Here is a 19389-nt window from a genome sequence, read left to right as displayed (position 1 = left end):
GGCTCACAAGATTCCAGGTAAGCATTATTTACATCCAGGTGCCTGGTGTTGTGGTTTGAATGTGTCCCCCACAAAATCATGTGAAAACTTAATTGTCTTTGTGATGCTATTAAAAGGTGGGACCAGTAAAAGCCTCTGCCAATGTGAGTGAATTAGTGCCTTTATCTCAGGAGTGGTTTCCATATTTACAAAAACAAAGAAAGGAACAAAATATGAGCTCAGCCCCCTTTTCTCCTACTGCCTCACCCTCTCTTGCCTTTCCACCTTCTGCCATGATGCTGTAAAAAGAATCTCCCCAGATGATGGTCCCTCAGTCCTGGACTTCCCATCCTCCAAAATTATAAGTTTCTGTTCTTCATGAATTACCTAGTTTGTGACATTCTGTTGTAGCAGTGCAAAATGCAGTGGGACACCTGGTCAGGACACCAAGGTCAAGAAGACTGAATGGTCTGCCCAAGGTCACACACACTGCAAATGCTAAAGCTGAGGTTCAAACGAGGTGGCAATTCCACTACTAGGAAAGTGTCCTTAACCACAGGGCTGCCTGTTACACCTGAGCCAACTCTCAGAGGCTGCCAGAGGCCTGGATAGAATGTCTTCAAAGGAGCATTCCTGAGACTGAGTCATGAGTGTGCAGAGAGTGCCGTGGGCCACTCCTAGATGTTCACCATAGGAAGCACTGGGCTACTTAGGTGAGAAGAGGACCAGAGAGAAGGGCTACAGATGCACAGGAGAGTTATAAAATGTGACAGAGCATAGAATAGTGGACCCCAGAGCCCAGCCTAGACCACCTCTGTGCTCTTCTACCCTGTTGTTCTAAGTGTCTCTGAGACCCCAGAGCCCCATGGATTAGCGCCTGCAGTCTTGCTGAGCTTGCTCTGGTTCTCTTTAGCCCAGGTTTCCACCAATTTCATATCCCAACCAGCATCCCAAAGAGGGATACCTTGTGGAAATCAATGAGATCCGTGAGTGTTGCATGGCGATTGGGGTCCACTCCCAGGAAACTGTAAAAGTCCCCAGAGGCATCCACAAGAAAGTGCTTGAAGCCTTTCTGCAGGCGGTAGGAGAGGGTGTAACCCCAGATTTTCTCACTGACTCGGATCAGGAATGCTCCTTCCGTCATGTTCTCCAGGAGATCTTCCGCATTTTCTCGGCTGATAATTCCTGATTGGAAAAAAAACAAAAAAAAAGTTGGCCGGTTCTGCACCTCCTTCCCCTCCCTCCCTTACCTGTCCCTGCCTCCCACCCTGCAGCTCAGCCCACCACACCATCTTGGGTGTAGACAGGGGAGGAGAAGAGCCTCTGAGGCTGGCCAGCAATCCCCTCCTTCTGCAGTCAAGTGTCTTGGCCCAGAACAACCAGCTGTGAGCCTGGGCACAGTTTCTACCAGGACTGGTGTTGAGCATGCTTTCCTCCAAACTAAACCACGCTCATTTAGATTAATTGGGTAAGCAAGGAATTATTAATGAACCGGGATTAGAGCATCTATCAATTACAAATGCTCAGCAGCATGCACTGCTCCGTGGAGAGTCATAGGGTCCGACTTTAGTGACTGCACCAGAATGACTGATGACCACAGCCACACTCACCTCTCTGCCTTTCTGGGGCCAAAATGAGAGTCTGGAAGCAGTGTTTTCCCTTAAGGGAAGAGAAAGAAAAAATCTTCTTCCAAATACTTGTGCACATTGAGCACCACGTTTCTTCATGGGGCACAGAAGGAAGCTTCAGTCCCATTCAAGGGACCATTCTGAAGGGTTGCCATCCTGTGCCACATGGTATCACGGCCCAGGGGAAGTCAAGCTTGCAAGCTCTTAGGGAGCTGCTCTCATCTGGGTCAGGAGCTCAGGTCATGTGTTTGGTGAGGCACACTGGGGGGCGGGGAGGTGGGAAGGACGGGTGCAGAAGAGACAGATTCACTCCCAACTCTGTGTTTCCATGACTATGGAATCGCCTGCCAAGGGGAAGTCCTCAGCTTCTCCAAGTGTCCCCTAACATTTAAATGATCATACACCAAAGTCATATTATGGCTTTCAAGTCAGGCAAAGAATTCAAGATGGTTTTTAATATTGAGGCTAGAGTGAAAACATGGGTGCTGTCACTATCTGCTATTTTGGAGGCGCACACAAGGTCCCTTTGCACACCCACTGGCTTGCCCTTTGCATACCCTCAGGGGGAGTACGTCAGTGACAAGCAGGTGGTAGGAGTAGCTGGGCTGCTCACCTCCATGACGCTGAGAGGCATTCCACCCACTGCTGAGTCCCAAGCGCACCCCCAAGTGCACCTGCAGGCCACTCCCCTCCCATTGCTCTCCCACGCGACATGTGCACGCCCCCAACTTTCTTTCTGCCCGAAGCAGAGGACACAGTGGCAACCCACGCTGTCGAGTGCTTCATCTTTTAAACACAGCCAACATGCTTAGGGACAACCAATGGCCTCCTTCCCAGGACTCCCATCAAAAGGCAATTTAGCCAACCACCCCTCCCCCCAAAACCAGGCCATGCAAGAGGAAAACTATGCTGATGGAGGCAGGAGAAGGAATGGGGAGCCCTCTGGCCACAGGACACCAGAAGAATCACACACAGCCCCATGCTGGAGGATGCGTCCTTGTGCCAACCCCTGGCAGCCTTGGTGACTTAGGCCCAAGAGGCAGTGACAGCTAAAGAGGACCAAAAGGTAAGGTCCAGGGTCTGTCAAAAAGACTCAGCCCAGTCCTCGCCCACCCTTCTGCCCCAACACCAGAGGACCTAGACCCTAAAGATGGCTGCAGACGGCTTCATTCCTTTTGGATACATACCCAGAAGAAGAGTTGCTGGATTATATGATAGTTCTCTTATTTTTTGAGGAAACTCCACACTCTTTTTCAAATAGCTGTACTCATTTACATTCCCATCAAAGGTTCCCTTTTTCTCAACAATACCTTTTATCTTTAGGACTTGACTTTCTCATATTCAAAATGGACCAGAGCACCAAAATGACCATGTCCTGTCTCCTGCCTATCTGAAACCCTCGAGTGGCTTCCTACTGATTTCCAGGAGATCACAGGCCCAGGAAAAGCGGAGACTGGGCTCCCCGCACCCCACCCTACCTGCCTCTTTGGACTTAGAGCTAATCTTCTTTGGGCTGAAGTCTGATACTTTCTCCCAGCCCCCACTGTCCCAGCTGACCCTGACTCATTGAAGGCCCTGCTCCTCTTTTCTCTTGAGGACAGGCTGCTGTAGCCTACACTCTCTACTTTTGCGCAAAAGATGATCCTCTAAGTAATGAATTAGAAAATGGTGCCTCTCTGAGCCCAAACAGCAAAATTCACAGGTTGATTGAGAGAGAGGGTACCTGCAATATCAATGCCCTGTTCTCTCTGACAAACCTCCTTGGAAGGATCCCTTTGTTCAGTGTACAACCTGCTCAACTGATCACAAAACCATTTCTATACCAGGAGACTACATTGAACATTTTACCTTTGGGTTTTCACAATATCCTACCAAACTCTCCAGGAGTAGATTAGCAAATAGTATATGACTGCTCAAGGCTAGAGCCTGTGGCAGCCATGAAAGCACAGGCCTAGGCCTCCCTTTGAGAAAGTCTGTTATAAGGGGCAATGTTGTGTCCTACAGGATCCACTATGGAGCCATGACAACCCAGCCACTGTCTAGATGCAGGAGGAACTAAAGCCACCATTCCTGCCCAGTGTGGGACTCCTCTGTGGGTGATCTTCACTCTGGGGCTCCCCGTCAGCCTGACTAAGATCTCTGGGCAGGCACTTCTCACCTGAGCGTCCTTCCCCCTGTCCCTCAACAGACGCCCCGCCTGCCCCCTGTTCAGAAGGCTCTCCCCACTTTCTCCAGTCCCATCTCCACGAGTCCCCGGCAGGCATTTCCTTCCATCAATCCCTTACACCTTACACCTCTGCTTCCCAGAATACCTGAACGGAGACAGAGACCTTAAATCTTATCTTCATATCCTAAGTGCCTGGGACATTGGGAAGCATGCTTGCGGGAGGAGGGGTTACTAGCCAGGACTCAAATCCTGGCCCAACATTTGTCCCAGAGGTCACCTTGGGCAGATCTCCGAAACCCAATTAGGTTTCCTCCCCTAGTAAGTTGATGATAACTGAGAGCAACACCTGCATCATAAAGTGGTTTGAGAATGAGGTAAATGCATGAATGTGCCTAGCATGGAGCCTAAGAGTATAGCAAACATCCAACATGAGATATCTAGTTGCATGGCACACATGCGTTAGCACTGGGGGTCCCCTAGTGCTGGTGGCAGCATCCGTCACAGCTCGGCCAGGTTTTGCTGATCCCACCCCCATCCTCTCAAACTCACGCTGAGTGATTTCCTCTGAAGGGGCCCCACCCTCTGTCCCTGGGCCCCTGCCTGCACCAGAAGTCTAGTGGGGCCAGTCCTAGGAGACTCTCCAGGCGTCTCCAACAGTAGGCATCTGTGCATTCCCCTCCACTTCCATACTTGCCTAGAAATCAAAATTGTAATTTGACACAAGACGAAAGGTAAAACAACCTCATAGTTCAGGAGGCAAAGAGCAATTTATAGAAAACTGACCCCCAAGAGAATCAGTGTGGGAAACTCGCAGGGAGAAGCCGTGGTGTTCTGCCCCACCCACTTTGCCCTCCCATCTTGCTCTGCCCTAGGATCTCAGCGAAGCAGAGAGAGACTGGGAAAAAGCTCTACTCCCAGCCTCCTCGTCCCACCTTCTTTATCTGAGCACACACCCCTCCCAGCTGAGGGAAGAAGGAGGGCCTAGGCTCCCCACTTCCAGCTGGGAAGGGACCTCTAGTGGTCTGACTAGAGACCAGGGCCGGCTGAGGGGTGTAGCCTGACCAGCTAGTGCTTGGGTGGTTGTTCTGGATTGAATGTTAGACTATGGTTTAGGATGTGAACTGTCCCACAAAGGATCATGTATTGAAGGCTTGGTCCCTACTCAGGAAGAGTCTAAGGTGAGGCTTTGGGGAAGTGATTGCATCACGAGGGCTCTGACCTCCTCAGTGGATGAAAAAATTTGATGAGTGGGCAGAAACTGTAGGAGGCAGGCCAGCTGCAGGAAGTGGGTCTTTGGGGGCATGCTCTTGGGGACTCTATCGTGTACCCAGCCCCCCCCCCCCCTCTCTCTCTGATTCGCGGCTGCCACAGACTGAGCAACTTTCCTCTGCTGCATCCTTCCACCAAGTTTCTTCCTTGGAGCTGGCTGACTGAAACCTTTGAAACCAGGAGCTAAAACAAATCTTGCCTCCTAAGTTGTTTCTCTCAGGTATTTTGTCCCAGATGAAAAGGTGAATGACTTGGTGTATAACTGCAGATTCTTTCTGAGCCAGTTCTCAACCCTGGACAACAAAAAACACATTTTTCCTATAGTTCCCAATAATATTTTGTCTCCTTCCTTCTTTTCTTCCTTTTCCCTTCCTCACTTTGATAGATATTTAATAAGCACTATCTCGGGGCCTCATGCTGGGCACCTGGGACCAGCAGGAAGTGAGAGCCAGGTTCTGCCTTACAGAACCTCTGATTGGACAAAAATAAGGATTGGCAGATTTTTTTTTTTTTTTAATAAAAGCCTATGCTATGGTTTGGATGTTGAATGTCCCCAAAGGTTCGTACATTAAAAGCTTGGTCCCCAGGGTGCTGCACTTGGGAAGTGGTGTGGACCTTTAAGAGATGGGGCTAGTGGGAGGTCCTGAAGTGTTGGGGGCATGGCCTCCAATGGGATTGTGGGAACTTGGTTTCTCACTCTATCTGCTCTGACTGAAGATGTGAGAGTTTTGCAAGGACATGCATTCTACCCCATGGTCATCCATAACCTTGAGTGATGTGGGCAAGGGGCAGATCTCACCAAGCCTGAGCTATGTTGTTTGGACTTTAAACCTCTAAAAGTGTGAGTTAAATAAGCCTTTTCTCTTTATAAAGTTAACCGCCTCTGGTTATTTCATTGTAGTAACGTGTAACTGACCAGTTCAGGCTAACTGTAACCAGGCCATGTAGATGTGGGCTCAGGTGCCATGATAGCACCTAGGGAAGGCACCACCCACCTCTGGAATCCCAGATGGAAGTGACAATTAGATGTAGACCAGAAAATTTAAAGTAAAAGGACAAGACAAAGAGGGAAGTTTGAAAAGGCATTTATGGAGTCCTGATGCCTGGAGGCAGGGCTAAGGTGGGAGCTGGGCAGTAGCAAGACACACAGAGGTCAGCAGTGGTCAGCCCCAAAGAGGTCTCCACACCAGGGAGAGGATTCTGGACTTAATTCTGAGGACAGTGGGGAGCTAGTGATGTTCCCTAAACAGAAGAAGGACATGAGAATGCTGCAGCATGGAAGGCAGACTAGAGGAACACATAGCAGAGGCACTGAGCCTGGGACTTCATCCCTGCCCAAGGAATGCTTCATGGCCCCATTTCTACAGGTGGATGCTGGCAGCCGCCTCTGGACCACCATCCTCCCCAAAATAGATTCCACTGAGGCAGAAAGGCATGAAGATGCTGAGGGTCCCAAGAGAAGCTGAGGTCACAGCCAGCACTGGGCACTAGCTGGGACCACTGTGACCCTCATCTCATATAGTCTTCCTAACGGCGCTGTCATCATCAGGTGACAGCTGAGGATTCTGAGGGTCAGGAAGACAAGTGACTTCCCAAGCACACAGAATGGCCTATTAGGAGGTGGAGTCAGGGTATGAACTTGGGTCCTCGGACTCCAAGTACCCTTTGCTGCATGCCATGTCATTTCACACAGGGGGCAGCAATTGCTGTGAAGGCACAGAAGGTGGGAACTGAGGAGACCTGTAGAAGCCAGCACAGCTCTGTGGAGGTGCTGGGGGCTATGAGGTGGGCCCTGAAGGCTGGGCAGGCTCTGTGAGGACAGTGAGGGGGGAAGAGCTATAGGCCTGAGATGAGTGAAGACTGACGTGGCACATCCATGGCCACTTATACAAATGTGACATGAAGGAAGCTTAATCTAAACCCCAGGAGGCCCGGAGACATGTGATGGAATGGTCTAACGACTATATGCTCTAAGCCCCAAAGAGGGAAGGGAGGACTGGGGCAGGGAAGGACAGGGAGTGGGGGAGAGGAACAGGAAGGAGGAGGGAAGGGGCTGGGAGGGGAGAGGGGAGGGGAGGGGCAAGGAGGAGGTTTGAGAGTCACAGGAAGAGGAGCAGGGAAGGAAGTGGGAGGGGAAGGGCAGGGAGTGGGGAGGGGGAAGGGAGGGAGGAGAGCAGCAGGGAGGGGAGGAGGAGCAGTGAGAGAAGGGGGAGGGGAGGGGCAGGGGTGAAGGGAGAAGGTTTTACTTAAGTCACCAATGGCTGAGAACCATCAAAGACACATAATAATGGAACTTCACAAAGATACTCAGTGTCCCCTTTTGACAAGCAGAGAGAAAAAGCAGATTTCCTAATAAAGAATAAGCAATTAAGACCTATGGCTGACTTCTCCATTGCAATACTAGGAGCCAGAGGACATCAGGGTAGTATTTTCAGTATGCTAAGAAAAAATAATCATGTTTAATAAAACTATCAAGGAGAAAAGAGGAATAAAGACATCTTCGGGAAAAAAGAAATTGAGGGAGTTGGTTACTAAAGCTAAATCTAAAGGATGTACATGAGGAAGAAGAAAAGTTATCCGGAACAAGGACACAGATGCTAGTGGGAATGGCGAGCACAGATGCTGTAGGTTAACCTAATTTAAAGAAAAAACTTACAAAATGATAATAATGGATAATTAGAGGACTTTAAAAAGATAAAACTATCGTATTGGACAGCATCTTAGCAGTGGAGAGTAAGATGCTTAGAGTTTAAAAATTCTGTTTGTTTAGGATAAACATATAGACTAACCTGATAATTTGTTAGTTGCACATGTTAAATTACCTAAATTAACCACTAAAGCAGGTTTTGAGTGTATATAATCTCCAAATAATAGAGGTGGAAAAAAATGGAATGTGAAAAAAAATTTTAATGAAGCATGAAAAAAGCAAATATTGAAAAAATAAATACACTCTGATTCCATTTATATTAGGTCAAAAAGCTCACAAAGCTAAACATTATAGAGCTTGGAGATTAATATATAATAATAAATGAAGCAAAGTAAGGATGGGCAAAGCAGTCGGGGCAGGGATTTTCCCTGGTGGGAGGGAGAGGGCAGTGACAGCTGGAAGCACCAGGTCGCCCAGGACAGCTGTTGCTCCACTCCTCACACTTTCATGGTGCCACACTGTCCCTCATGTACCGTGTGCTGTGAGCATTCGATATTTCATATTAAAAATACTTTATCCTTCTTGCTTTGCAGCTTCTCACCCATTGCAAATTCCCACATGTTGTTGCCATGGCATTTATTCAAAATCATCACTGTCCGGTGGGAGGTGGGCAGGTGACCACCAAGAGCGAAAGAGTCACTAATGAGTTCTAGATCTCCATGTTGGCTGCCTCAAGCATGGCTCTCAGCCTTGCTGATGCCACGCCCCTCTCCAAGAGTCTGACTTGACTCATCTGGGGTCCACCACGCATTCATATTGTTTAAAATCTTCTAGGTACTTCTAATACATAGCCAGGTTTGAGAGTCACAGAGCTAGAAGCATCCCAGGAAGAACTGCACAAAACAACAGAAGAGGCAGCTCTGTGGATAGGAAAACATTCTGGCCCCTTTCTCATTGGATAAGATCAAATCACAATATTATCCACTGGGGAAAGGAGGGTACACCTATAATCCCAGCAGCTTGGGAGGCTGAGGAAGGAGATCGTGAGTTCAAAGTCGGCCTCAGCAAAAGCGAGATGCTAAGCAACTCAGTGAGATCCTATCACTAAATAAAATACAAAATAGGGCTTGGGATGTGGCTCAGTGGTCCAGTGCCTCTAAGTTCAATCCCTGGCATCAAAAAAAAAAAAAAAAAGAAAAGAAAAGAAAAGAAAAGAAAGAAAGAAAGAAAAAATCATAATATTATCATGAGGAAAGAAAAAAGGTATAAGAATAAATTCCCTATGAATGATACATGTCTAGTACATAGTCAGCCATCCTTATCTGCAAGTTCTGAATCTTTGGATTCAACCAACAGCGGATTAAAAAAAAAAAATGCACCTGTACTGACTATGTACAAACTTTTATCTTGTCATTGTTCCCCAAACAATGAAATATAAACAGCTGCTTAGACAGCATTTACATTGCATTAGGTATTAAAGTAATCTAGAGATGTTGTAAAGCATAGGGGAATATGTGAATAAGTTATATGCAAATACTACACCATTCTGTACCAGGGAGCATGCCAGGATTTTGCTCTCAGTGGGGGTCCTGGAACCAGTTCCCTCTGGACACCAAGGGATAGTTGCCTATACAAAAACCCTTTCAACAGATAATGTTAAATTTATCAAAATGACTACTTATTGAGGAAGAAGGAGAATGCAGATGAGGAATGAGGATAAACAAGAATAAGTAGATAAATATGAATAGCTTTATTTCTTCCAATAAAACTATGGAGGGGGTGGTGAAAGGGCAGCTCATGAACTCAACCTTCAGTAGTCAGAGCTTTCTAGAAGGTAGAGCAAGGTCCAGCTCCCTAAGAACCCTCCAAGAAAAGAGGCAAGATGACCCCAGAACCACCTTCAGGGTGAATGGCCTCAGTCAACACCTAGTTGAGGGAAGTTGTTGAAATACCAAGTCCCCAGAAGGAGTGGAGAGAGGGCCAGGTTATGTTTGAAGGCTAATCAGTGCAGGGAAGGGATTCCTCCAGACCCTGGCCATGCCGAAGATCAGACCATTTTTCCACCAGCCATGGACCATCAGCTTCAGATGTAGGACACAGAGGACAAGGCTGAGAACTGACCCAGTGAACGAGGTCATGAGCTTCTCTTCCATCCAGACACCATTTTGGGAAGGGGGGTAATGTTGGAGAGACCCAATGAGAAGGGAGAGGCAGGACTTTGAGCTGGTCCTGCCATGAACTGAGCAGTTTAGCAGTTTTCCTCTCCTGGGCCCTTCCCCCACAAGGTTCTGCCTCACTTTGGGCCCAGAGCAATGGAGTTGGCTGTCTATGGACTGAGACCTCTGAAACTGTAAGCCCCAAATAAACCTTTTCCTTCTCTAAGTTGTTCTTGTCAGGTCTTTTGATCGTAGGGATGGATGCAAAACAGCAAGAAGTTTTTCCCACTCTATCCCCAAGTCTAGAAGAATGTCTAAAATTTGGACCTTTGATAAATAGCATTGACTAAATCACTAATAAAGAAAATTAATCCCTTAACTAGCATTTATGGAATACTATCACTATGCCTAGGGTTGCGCTAAGAGGTTTATAAGCACCAGTTCATTCAATTTTCACAATAATCCCTGAGGCCCTCTTATTCTCCTCATTTTATAGTGGGGAAAATTAAGCTGAGAGAGACTGAATTACTGCCAAGGTCTCACAGCTAGTAAGTGGCAGAGCAGGGACAGAGGAGCAGCATTCTTTTTAGTGTCAATCATATGAACAAGGCCTGCATTCCTATTAGACCACAGCTGTCAGCTCTCCCCGGGCTCATCCCATCCACAAAGCCTTACATGTAGGAGCTCCCAGAGGAACATATACATGAGGTTTGGATTAGCAGAACCAGCTCAGGCCCCAGGTCTGCTGTGCTCATGGCCTGAACCAGGGGAATTCAGCAAGGAAGCCTGCTGAGGTCTCTCAGTTACCTGATATTCTCAATGAGCCAAGGCCAGGGCTTCTGACGTAAAGTTGAGGCAATGCCCAGATAATCTAGTTTTGTTGGGGGCATACTTAAGATGCCTGATGTGGAGGTGAGAAGTAGCAGCAAACATCTGCAACAGAAATTGTGCCCAGACTTGAGGGTAGAGTTCCTTCCAGGTTGGGCAGACTTGTCCACAGCAACTAGGAAATTAAATACACTTCCTGTATATCCAAGGAAGATTGGTTTCAGGATCTCTCATGGATATTGAAATCCAAAGATGCTCAAAGACCTTATATAAAACATCACAGCATTTGCATATAACCTATAAACATTCTTCCATATACAGGACTTTAAGTCATCTCTAGATTGCTTATAACACCTGGTAAAATGTAAATGCTATGTAAATAGTTGTGATACTGTATTGTTGAGGAAACAATGACAAGGAAAAAGGCTGTACTGGTTCAGTTCAGCATGTTGCAACCATTCTATGTCCAAAGGACTACGTTTCCAATCCTTGGTTTGCTAAATCATGGATGGGAAACCCATGGACAAAGAGGATTGATTTATACTTTCCTGTTGAAAGCAAACAAGTCTGAGTTTACTATTGTGTCCCTGCCATCTATGGCCTGATCTTGAAAAAGTGCATCTCTCTTCAGTGGTGAGAAGCACTCACATTAGCATCACCCAAAGCTGCCCGCCATGTGAAGAGAAACAATGCCAGGGGAATGATGCATGAGACACCAGTGGCTGCTGTCACCAGTGGGGGCACAAATTTAACTGACCCTGGTCTCCCTTACACAGCTCAAAGATCAGTGGCAGAAAGTGAACAGAGCTACAATCAGGAAACTGAGGCTAATGCTCACTATATGTGTCTGTACCTCCGATGGAGACCAAGGAGGGATGTTCCTGAGCCTACCTGCAGGTGCCCAAGGCTCCTTTGAAACTAGGTGCCCCAATCTGCCCACTAACTACAGCGCCCCCTGGTGGGTCTCTGCAGAACAGGACAGGTCAGAAATCAGGAGATAGGCTATTTAGGGCTGCAGCCTCCTTTCCTATGGTTACATATTGCTGCAGCTTTAGATAGGAAAGCAGGGGATGCAGAAGGGAGCCTGGCAAACAAACCTACGTTTGCTTCTACCCTCTCACCACCAGCACCCCATCTATTACAGGCAGGCATCTGCAGTCAGCACCCCAGTGAAATGGACCAGCAACACCTAACTCTCCCGTTAGTACCGAGTGCAAATCCCAGCATGTGCTGCTTGACACCTCCCCTAATCATCCCCCTGGATCCCACATAGATGCTGTCAAACACCAACAGCAACTTCATGTTCACTTTCAAAATATTACTCCTTCAGCTCCAACGGGCGGCAGCCCCAGAAAAGGAAAGCACTTTCTACTTTCCAAAGTCACTATGCTCTAATGGACCCATAAATCCGCATGTTAGCAAGTCCTCAAAGCAGACCTGGGATTCCATCCCCAGCCCCGCCCCCACCTCCATTCCATCCCCTGCAATCATTAGCTCAGAATTGAACCTGAGTAACCAGATGAGCTCTTTTTATTTCTGTGTTAGTGCTTCACCCTGAAAAAGAAAGAAATGCAGGCAGGCCTGCCGTGACGTTTTGCTTTTTACGGATCTCAATTTATCTGACATGCATATTTCTTAAAGCTTTCACTGCGGCTTCGCCTCACAGGCCTACAACTCCTCCATTACTGCTGAGCTATTTCTCATTCATTTTTGTGACTTTCCTTTCTTATTGCCACACTTTCCAGACAATATCATTAAGGAGGCTGGAATTATTAAGCTCTTCATTCTCAACAGTTTCTCAAAGCATCCTAAAGCCACAGAGATTGTGATGAACGAGTTCAAATGCTTTAATTTTTTATAATTCCTCATGAAATGTAACCACAGCTAACTGCTGAGACAAGGGTTTCACCAGAGAAGCTTCTGGGTTGTAGATATATTTATTGCCAAATGGCAATACCCATGTGCACTGTGACATGCCAGGTTCTAAACACTAACACCACTTTGTACTGGTCAGCTTTCTGTTACTGTAACAAATGCCTGAGATAATCAACTTATAAAGAGGAATGATTTATTTAGACTTATGGTTTTAGAGATTCTAGATCATGATCAGACAGGCCCTTTGCTTTTAGGTCTCTGGTGGAGGTACCAGATGCCAATGGCAGGAAATATGTGGTAGAGTCAAAACTGCTCACCTCATAGCCAGGCAGCAAAAGAGAGGAAGAGACTGGGGTCCCACAATCCTCTTTGAAAGCAAGCCTCAATAACTTGAAGACCTCCTACTAGGCTCTACCTCTTAAAGGTTCTGCCATCTCCCCAAAACACAGCCCTGGGGACCAAGTCTTTAACACACAGGCCTTTGGGATACATTCCAGATCCAAACTACGGCACCACTCTTCGAGGCAGAGGATGGCACTGCCCAGCAAAGTGACTTGTAAAAGTGGCAACCCAAGAATCCTACATAGCACTTACCGCAACTGAATGTGCAAACCTGTAGTATGATTATTATTTTGTGTGCGTGTGGTACTGGGGAATGAATCCAGGGTATACTACCACTGAGTTACATCCCCAACCCTTTCAATTTTTTGAGACAGGGTCTTACTAAATTGCTGAGAATTGTTTTAAATTTGGGTTCCTCCTGCCTCAGCCTCCCAAGTCACTGGAACTACAAGCATGCATCATCACACCCAGCTTCATTATTTGCTTAAAGTCAGTCTCAGAACGAGACTGGCTGCTTTGCTAGAGCAGAAGTCAGGTTATTTTCCTCTCTAGTAGCCTGCTCAGTACCTTTCTCCCTTTTCTGGCAAGGGAACCATGACCTTCTTCTGCTCTGACTCTACACAAATCTAGTAGGGTGGACTCTGCTTACCTTCACTCCAAGAATGGACATGTGGCTCAGGCCTACTAACCAGATGGCTCAGATGAGCCACAGGATTGGTTCAGAAGTGGGTGTGGACCAAATCGGATGCAACAAAGCAGCTGATTGAGACTGATACTGGGTCCCCTGAGAGAAGTGCATGCCTTCTTCTGGTTTGAACCTTGGAGAATGTGGGCATGCAACCTCCGAATGATGGTTACTTGAGAATGAAAACAATTTGGAGAGCAACAGTATAGAGAGATGGAGAGGGGCTGAGAAGTGTTAGCTCCCTGGATCAAGCAAAACCTGAAGCTGGACTATCTGCAGGTTTTTCAGTCATTTGAGCTGAAAATTTTATCTCATCAATTACATTGACTTGCATTATTTTCTGTTACTTACAAGCAAATATAAGTTCCATGAGGATATAAAAGTGATCAGTTTTGTTTGCCACCTGTGTCTTGTAACATCACAGTATCCAGCATACAACAGAAATTTAATATTAATAATCAACTAATTCCCAGGTTTGGTGAAACATGCCTGCAATCCCAGCAACTCTGGAGGCTGAGGTAGGAAGACCACAGGTTCCAGGCTGGTCTGAGCAACTTAGCAATACTCTACCTTAAAACAAAAATAAAAATGGGCTGGGGTGTAGCTCGATGGGAGAGCACCCCTGGGTTCAATCCCCAGTACAGCAATAACAATAATCAACTAATTAAATGCCTTAAACCCGGGAGGCTGCCCCCTAGCACCCCTGTCGAGGTAATGCAATAATCCAAAACACTGACAACCAGTTGCCTATTTCACTATACTTATTGATAGCATAAGAACTTTGCAGGCTAGATACTCAGATAGTATTCTGGAGGAATCCTTTGGGAGGATGGTGCCAACCTCAGGAGGCATAGCCATTTGCCCCAACCAGAAAGGAGGCATGGCAACTAAAACAGCTGGCACCAAAGCCCAGACACCTGGGTGTCTCCTAGAGAAACAACCATCTCTCCACCCTCAAGGAGACATCCCACACTGGAAAGGAACTGATCTGAACCCCTGAGCACTGTGTGCCGTGGGGTAGTTACTTAACTTTCAGAGTCTCTATTTCCTCACCTGTGAGATGGTGACAGGCTGCACTGCGTCACAGGTAAAAGCACAGATTCTGAGCCAGATCCTCTAGGTTTGAATCCCACCTCACCCGCTTACTGACTGTTAGGGTTTGGATGTGCAGTGTCTCCCAAAAGCTCATGTGCTGAGACAATGCAAGGTTTAGAGGAGAAATGATTGGGTTATGAGAGCCTTAACATAATCAGTGAATTAATCCCCTTATGGGATTAACTGAGTGGTAACTGAAGGTGGGTAGGGTGTGGCTGGAGGAGGTGAGTCATTGGGGGTGTGCCTTTGGGGTATATATTTTGTGTCTGGCAAGTGGAGTCGCTCTGCTTTCTGATCATCATGTGAGCCACTTCCCTCTGCCATGCTCTTCCATGTCCCACCTCACCTCGAGCCCCAGGGAATGGAGCCAGCTGTCTATGGACTGAGATCTCTGAAATCATAAGCCCTCAAATAAGCTCTTCCTCTTCTATAATTGTTCTGGTCAGATCTTTTAGTCAGAGCAGTGAAAAAGCTGACTAAAACACTGACCATCAACCTGGGGCAAGGGGCTTGACTTCTTTGTATCTTAGCTTCCTCTTCTGTGAAATGGGGCTAAAGTTAATAGCAAGGGCACAAGTAAAGTGATAAGGATAGAATAAGTTAACATATACCAAGTGCTCAGAAGAGCACCTGGCACACTGTAAGCACTGTGTGCATGATCAGAAATACATGCTCAGTGTTTACTTAACACACTGCCAGCACAAAGGAAATGTTCAAAAATTATTAGTTAAAACATAAAAAGCCAACCACCCCATCCCGCAGATATGGGCCAGTGCACACTTGAGGAGAGATGCAGTCCGAGGTCTCCTGCCCAGCCCCCACTGATCCACATGGCACCTCTAGGCTACCCGCAGGTACACACAGCACTGTACAGTGTATGGGGGTTGGAAGCAGAGAAGGCACTGGAATTATAAATAGCTGAGAGGAAAGAGTATTGTACTGGGAACACCAATACAAGCTATGCTTTCTTAAATCCAAAATAATTTCATTCTTCTTTGTAATTCCTTTTTGAGACTATTGAGCTGGTGCATACTTTAAAAAATGAACCCTATTCTTTTCTCTCTTAATTTGAACAGCCCAAGCAAGAACTTAAGAAGAAGCTAGGAATGTAGCTCTGTGGTGCTTTTCTAGTACCTACAAGGCCCCAGGTTCCATCCCCTGGATTTCAAAAAAGGAAAAAAAAAATATCTTAAGAATAAAGTGGGTCAACTGACCTACTTTTTTCTCCTTCAGAAAGTTTTGCATTTAAGATAAGAGTTGGTAGAAATTTTCCTTTCCAAATTCTGCTCAGGAGAGGAAAATTAGTAAGCTCACTTGACATGCTAACTAGTCTCCCAAATGGCCTTTATGTTATACCTAATGGCTTTTCAAAAATATTCCAAGATGGTTGTCATACTGATAATGAAAGAAAATTTGGACTTCTACTTTTCAACCAGAAGACTAAATAGTGCCATATACCTTTTATGCATAGGCTTTCGATGTCATCGTTTTCTTTGTTTCTGAGTGACAGCATTAACTTAAAGAATGCCTTAAAGGCATGAAGCCAATAGTCATCTCCAAATACCACCATGTTTGTTTATTCCATATAACAAGTGGAGGCATTTATTGAATGTCAGACAAACACTTTATAAATATTAATACCTTTAATCCTCAGAACACCACCAGGTATTATGATTTTTCCCACCCAGGTTTCCTCAGCAATTCCTTGCTAACATGAATTTTTTGTGCCCATGCCCACACTCCCAAGGTCTCCAGCACCCCTTCCTGGCTGCCACCTCTCAACAGAGTGATTCCAAAGCCTCACCATAGTTTCCTCTTCTCCCACTGGTCTGGAAGCCAAGGACAGGGGTTGGGGCTGACTTGCTCTCCCCATGTTGGCCCCAGAAACTCTAGCTTTTGAGAGTAATCCCAAGGAAAAACAAGGACATTCCCAAACATTCCCTCAAGCTAGGTCAAGAGAGCAGTGCCCCAGCTCTGCTTTGTAAGATGAAACAAGGAGTGAGTGTTAGGCTGTGCCTAAGAAATTCACAGTAAGGGATTATAAATTCAGAGAGGCCATTTTTTTGTCCCAATTTCCAACCCTGGATTGCAATCTATTCAAGAAGGCAGACAGAATGGAATGGATAAAATAGAGCCAGAAAACTACATTGTGCCCCAGCTCCTGTGATTACTACTGGGCAAAAATGGGTTAGTTTCCCAAGGTCTCTGGGTCTCTTGGTGGTCATGGGTAAAGGGCCAGCCATGACCAGCTCAAGGAATAACTGACAGCGCCATCAGATGGTGCATACCAAACCACTCTACATCTACACTGCAGGACTCCATGGAAGCAGCAAGCTGGAAGAATGGCGAACATTCAGTCCTGATCAGCCAGGCCCTTCCTGCTCTGCATGGCTCAGAGAGGAGGCAACACCTCAGTGCATGCAGCTAGAGAGCCAACCCAAGACTCCATTCAGTGAGCTGCTCCTGGGGCACAATCATTTATACCTCACTGGGGGCTGCAGAGTAGCTGGTGAGTCTAATTGCCATCCCTGTCCAAGGACTGCCCCATAGCAAGTTGAAAGCATCAAAAGTTCTTTCTTCTATTGAAATGACATGTATCTATTTTTTCAGAACCCCATCCCTGAACCCTGATTTTGTCTCTTTAACAGTCCCCTCTTCTCAAGACAGAGCTCCAGAGATTTAGATGTGGTAGCTCTACCCTTCCACTTATTCCACCCCACAGATTCTCTTTTCTAAGACAAACATGGCCCCAAGTAATTCTTAAAAATGACCATTGTGGCTTGTATTCCTTCCCTCCTCAAGCACATTTGGATGCACCATGGCATAATGCAAAACAGCAACGTGCCCAAGAGGTCTGAAGGTCCAGGGCCCATTCTACAATCCAGCTCTGAGACCTGCAGCATTTCTGTCTCGTTATGCTCCAACATCTCAGTGTGAAAGGTTCCCATTCTACTTCAGGGCTCTTACTTTGCACAGGAAAGTCACCCCTAAGTGCTGGGCTCACTGCAGACAGCACTGTCCTCATGGATGGGGAGAACCTCTTCTCTGGGCCCCCACTTTGTGCTTGTCAGAAGAGGAGGCATCAAGCCAGTATCATCTCACTGGAGTGTAGCTGGCCCCACACAGTTTACAATGCCAACTACATCATCTACTACATAGCCCCACTCTGTGCCAAGCCCTATAGGCAAGCAGCAAGACAGTCAGTGGGTGGTTGCCAAGACAATAAACCATGGACCATATTGCAACTCTTTTCTAGAAGTAAAGCTCAGGAAGAGAAATGGGATCTGAATGAGCCAATGTTCAGACAGAGGACGTTCTTAATAATGTTAAAAACATGTCGAAGCCCCAAAATAGATTTTTCCCAAAGCTAAGCATATATGCACTGGCATTTCTCAGGCATTGTTTTATATAACTGGAAGTCTCTTAACTCGTAAACATAATAAGCAAAGGAGAAACAAGAAATTGCTTTTCCACCACTCTTAACAGAGGAGACTTTATCAGGAACCCTGGAGTCCCAGAAGAAAGTCAGCCCCCGTCACTGTCTCCCTGCCTACCCCAAATGCCCATTTCCCCACATTCTGTTTCCCAGCAGAGGTGGGTCTCTGATGGTTGAGCTCAGGCTCCAGGAGACATCAACACTTGCACAAACTGGGCTCATCACAGGAAATAACACATTTTTGTGGACTCAATCTTCATGAGTGTCCTGCAAAGTGGACGTAATGCTATTTATGCAGATGGGGAACCAAAGGACATACCCAAGGTCACAGAGCTGCTAGGTTCTAGAATAACCTCATATCTTCAGACCCCTCATGCACATTGTGGTTTGAATCACACGACACATACAAATGTTTGAGGAAAGGGAAGGAAGTAGAAGTCCCAGCAGTCATTTTTTACCTGCATCTAAAATCCAGCTAAATTAACTAGGAATGTTTTACCAAGAAAAGATTTATATTGGGATTGTGATAGATTGCATTATTGGCTCAAATTCTTCTCTCCCTGTCTCCACATCCTTTGACATATGGCTTTGAAGTTCCTCACAAGAGAAAGACAGAATATATTTTCCTGCCTCTCAACTCTGTGACATATTGTGGCCAACAGCATGAGGCAGAAGTGACAGTGTGCTGCTGCTAAGATTAGACTTCAAGAGTGACTGACTTGCTGCCAATTTCTTGCTGGTACCTGGACTATCACCAGAAGCAGAGCATGCCTGATCCAGCCCAGCAGCCCCAGGAGGAACTGAGAGATACTTGGAACAGAGTCTCCCCATTGAAGATGCCCAGCCACGCCCAGTAGAGAGCAGAGTCCCTGTCAACCTGCAACAAAAACTCATTAAAATTTTTCCTGGTGCATGCTGCCTGAGGAGTAGTGAGTTCCCTGTCTCTGCAAGGATTGATATAGAAGGAGCCCTACCTCCCCTGACAGGGAATTCCTACATTGGGAGGGCAGTTGGAAAATACCAGTTGTTCCAGGTTTTGCTCTTCCAAGGACAAAATATAAAAGTAACCACTGTTTACTATCACCGTCAATTCATAAAAGATAGGACATTTTAACACTAAAACTGAAGGAAGGAGATAATCTTAGCAAACAGCATAGTCGTTTCCAAGCAAAGATACTTGGCCGTCCTCCATATGTGAGCCTTTTTTCTTTCATTCTGCCACAGATCAATGAAAATTTGGTCACTAAATAGCTCCAATCCCTGTATGAGCACATTTCCAGAA

At 46.4% G+C, this 19389-nt stretch overlaps 1 protein-coding gene across 4 annotated transcripts in view; it reads right to left on the bottom strand.

Moving 5' to 3' along the window:
* Sh2d4b (SH2 domain containing 4B) overlaps window positions 1–19389 on the bottom strand; it is an 81371-nt gene that overhangs the window by 3166 nt on the left and 58816 nt on the right. For all 4 annotated transcript variants that reach the window (XM_047553411.1, XM_047553413.1, XM_047553412.1 and 1 more), the window contains one exon: window positions 944–1164. In XM_047553411.1, the coding sequence (XP_047409367.1) occupies window positions 944–1164 (221 nt within the window). The remainder of the gene's footprint in view (window positions 1–943; window positions 1165–19389) is intronic.

Source organism: Sciurus carolinensis, chromosome 5 (genome assembly GCF_902686445.1).
Source record: "Sciurus carolinensis chromosome 5, mSciCar1.2, whole genome shotgun sequence".
In the NCBI taxonomy this organism is placed as follows: domain Eukaryota; kingdom Metazoa; phylum Chordata; class Mammalia; order Rodentia; family Sciuridae; genus Sciurus; species Sciurus carolinensis.
The sequence above is the reverse complement of the archived record's forward strand: the minus strand, read 5'-3'. Positions and strand labels throughout refer to the sequence as shown.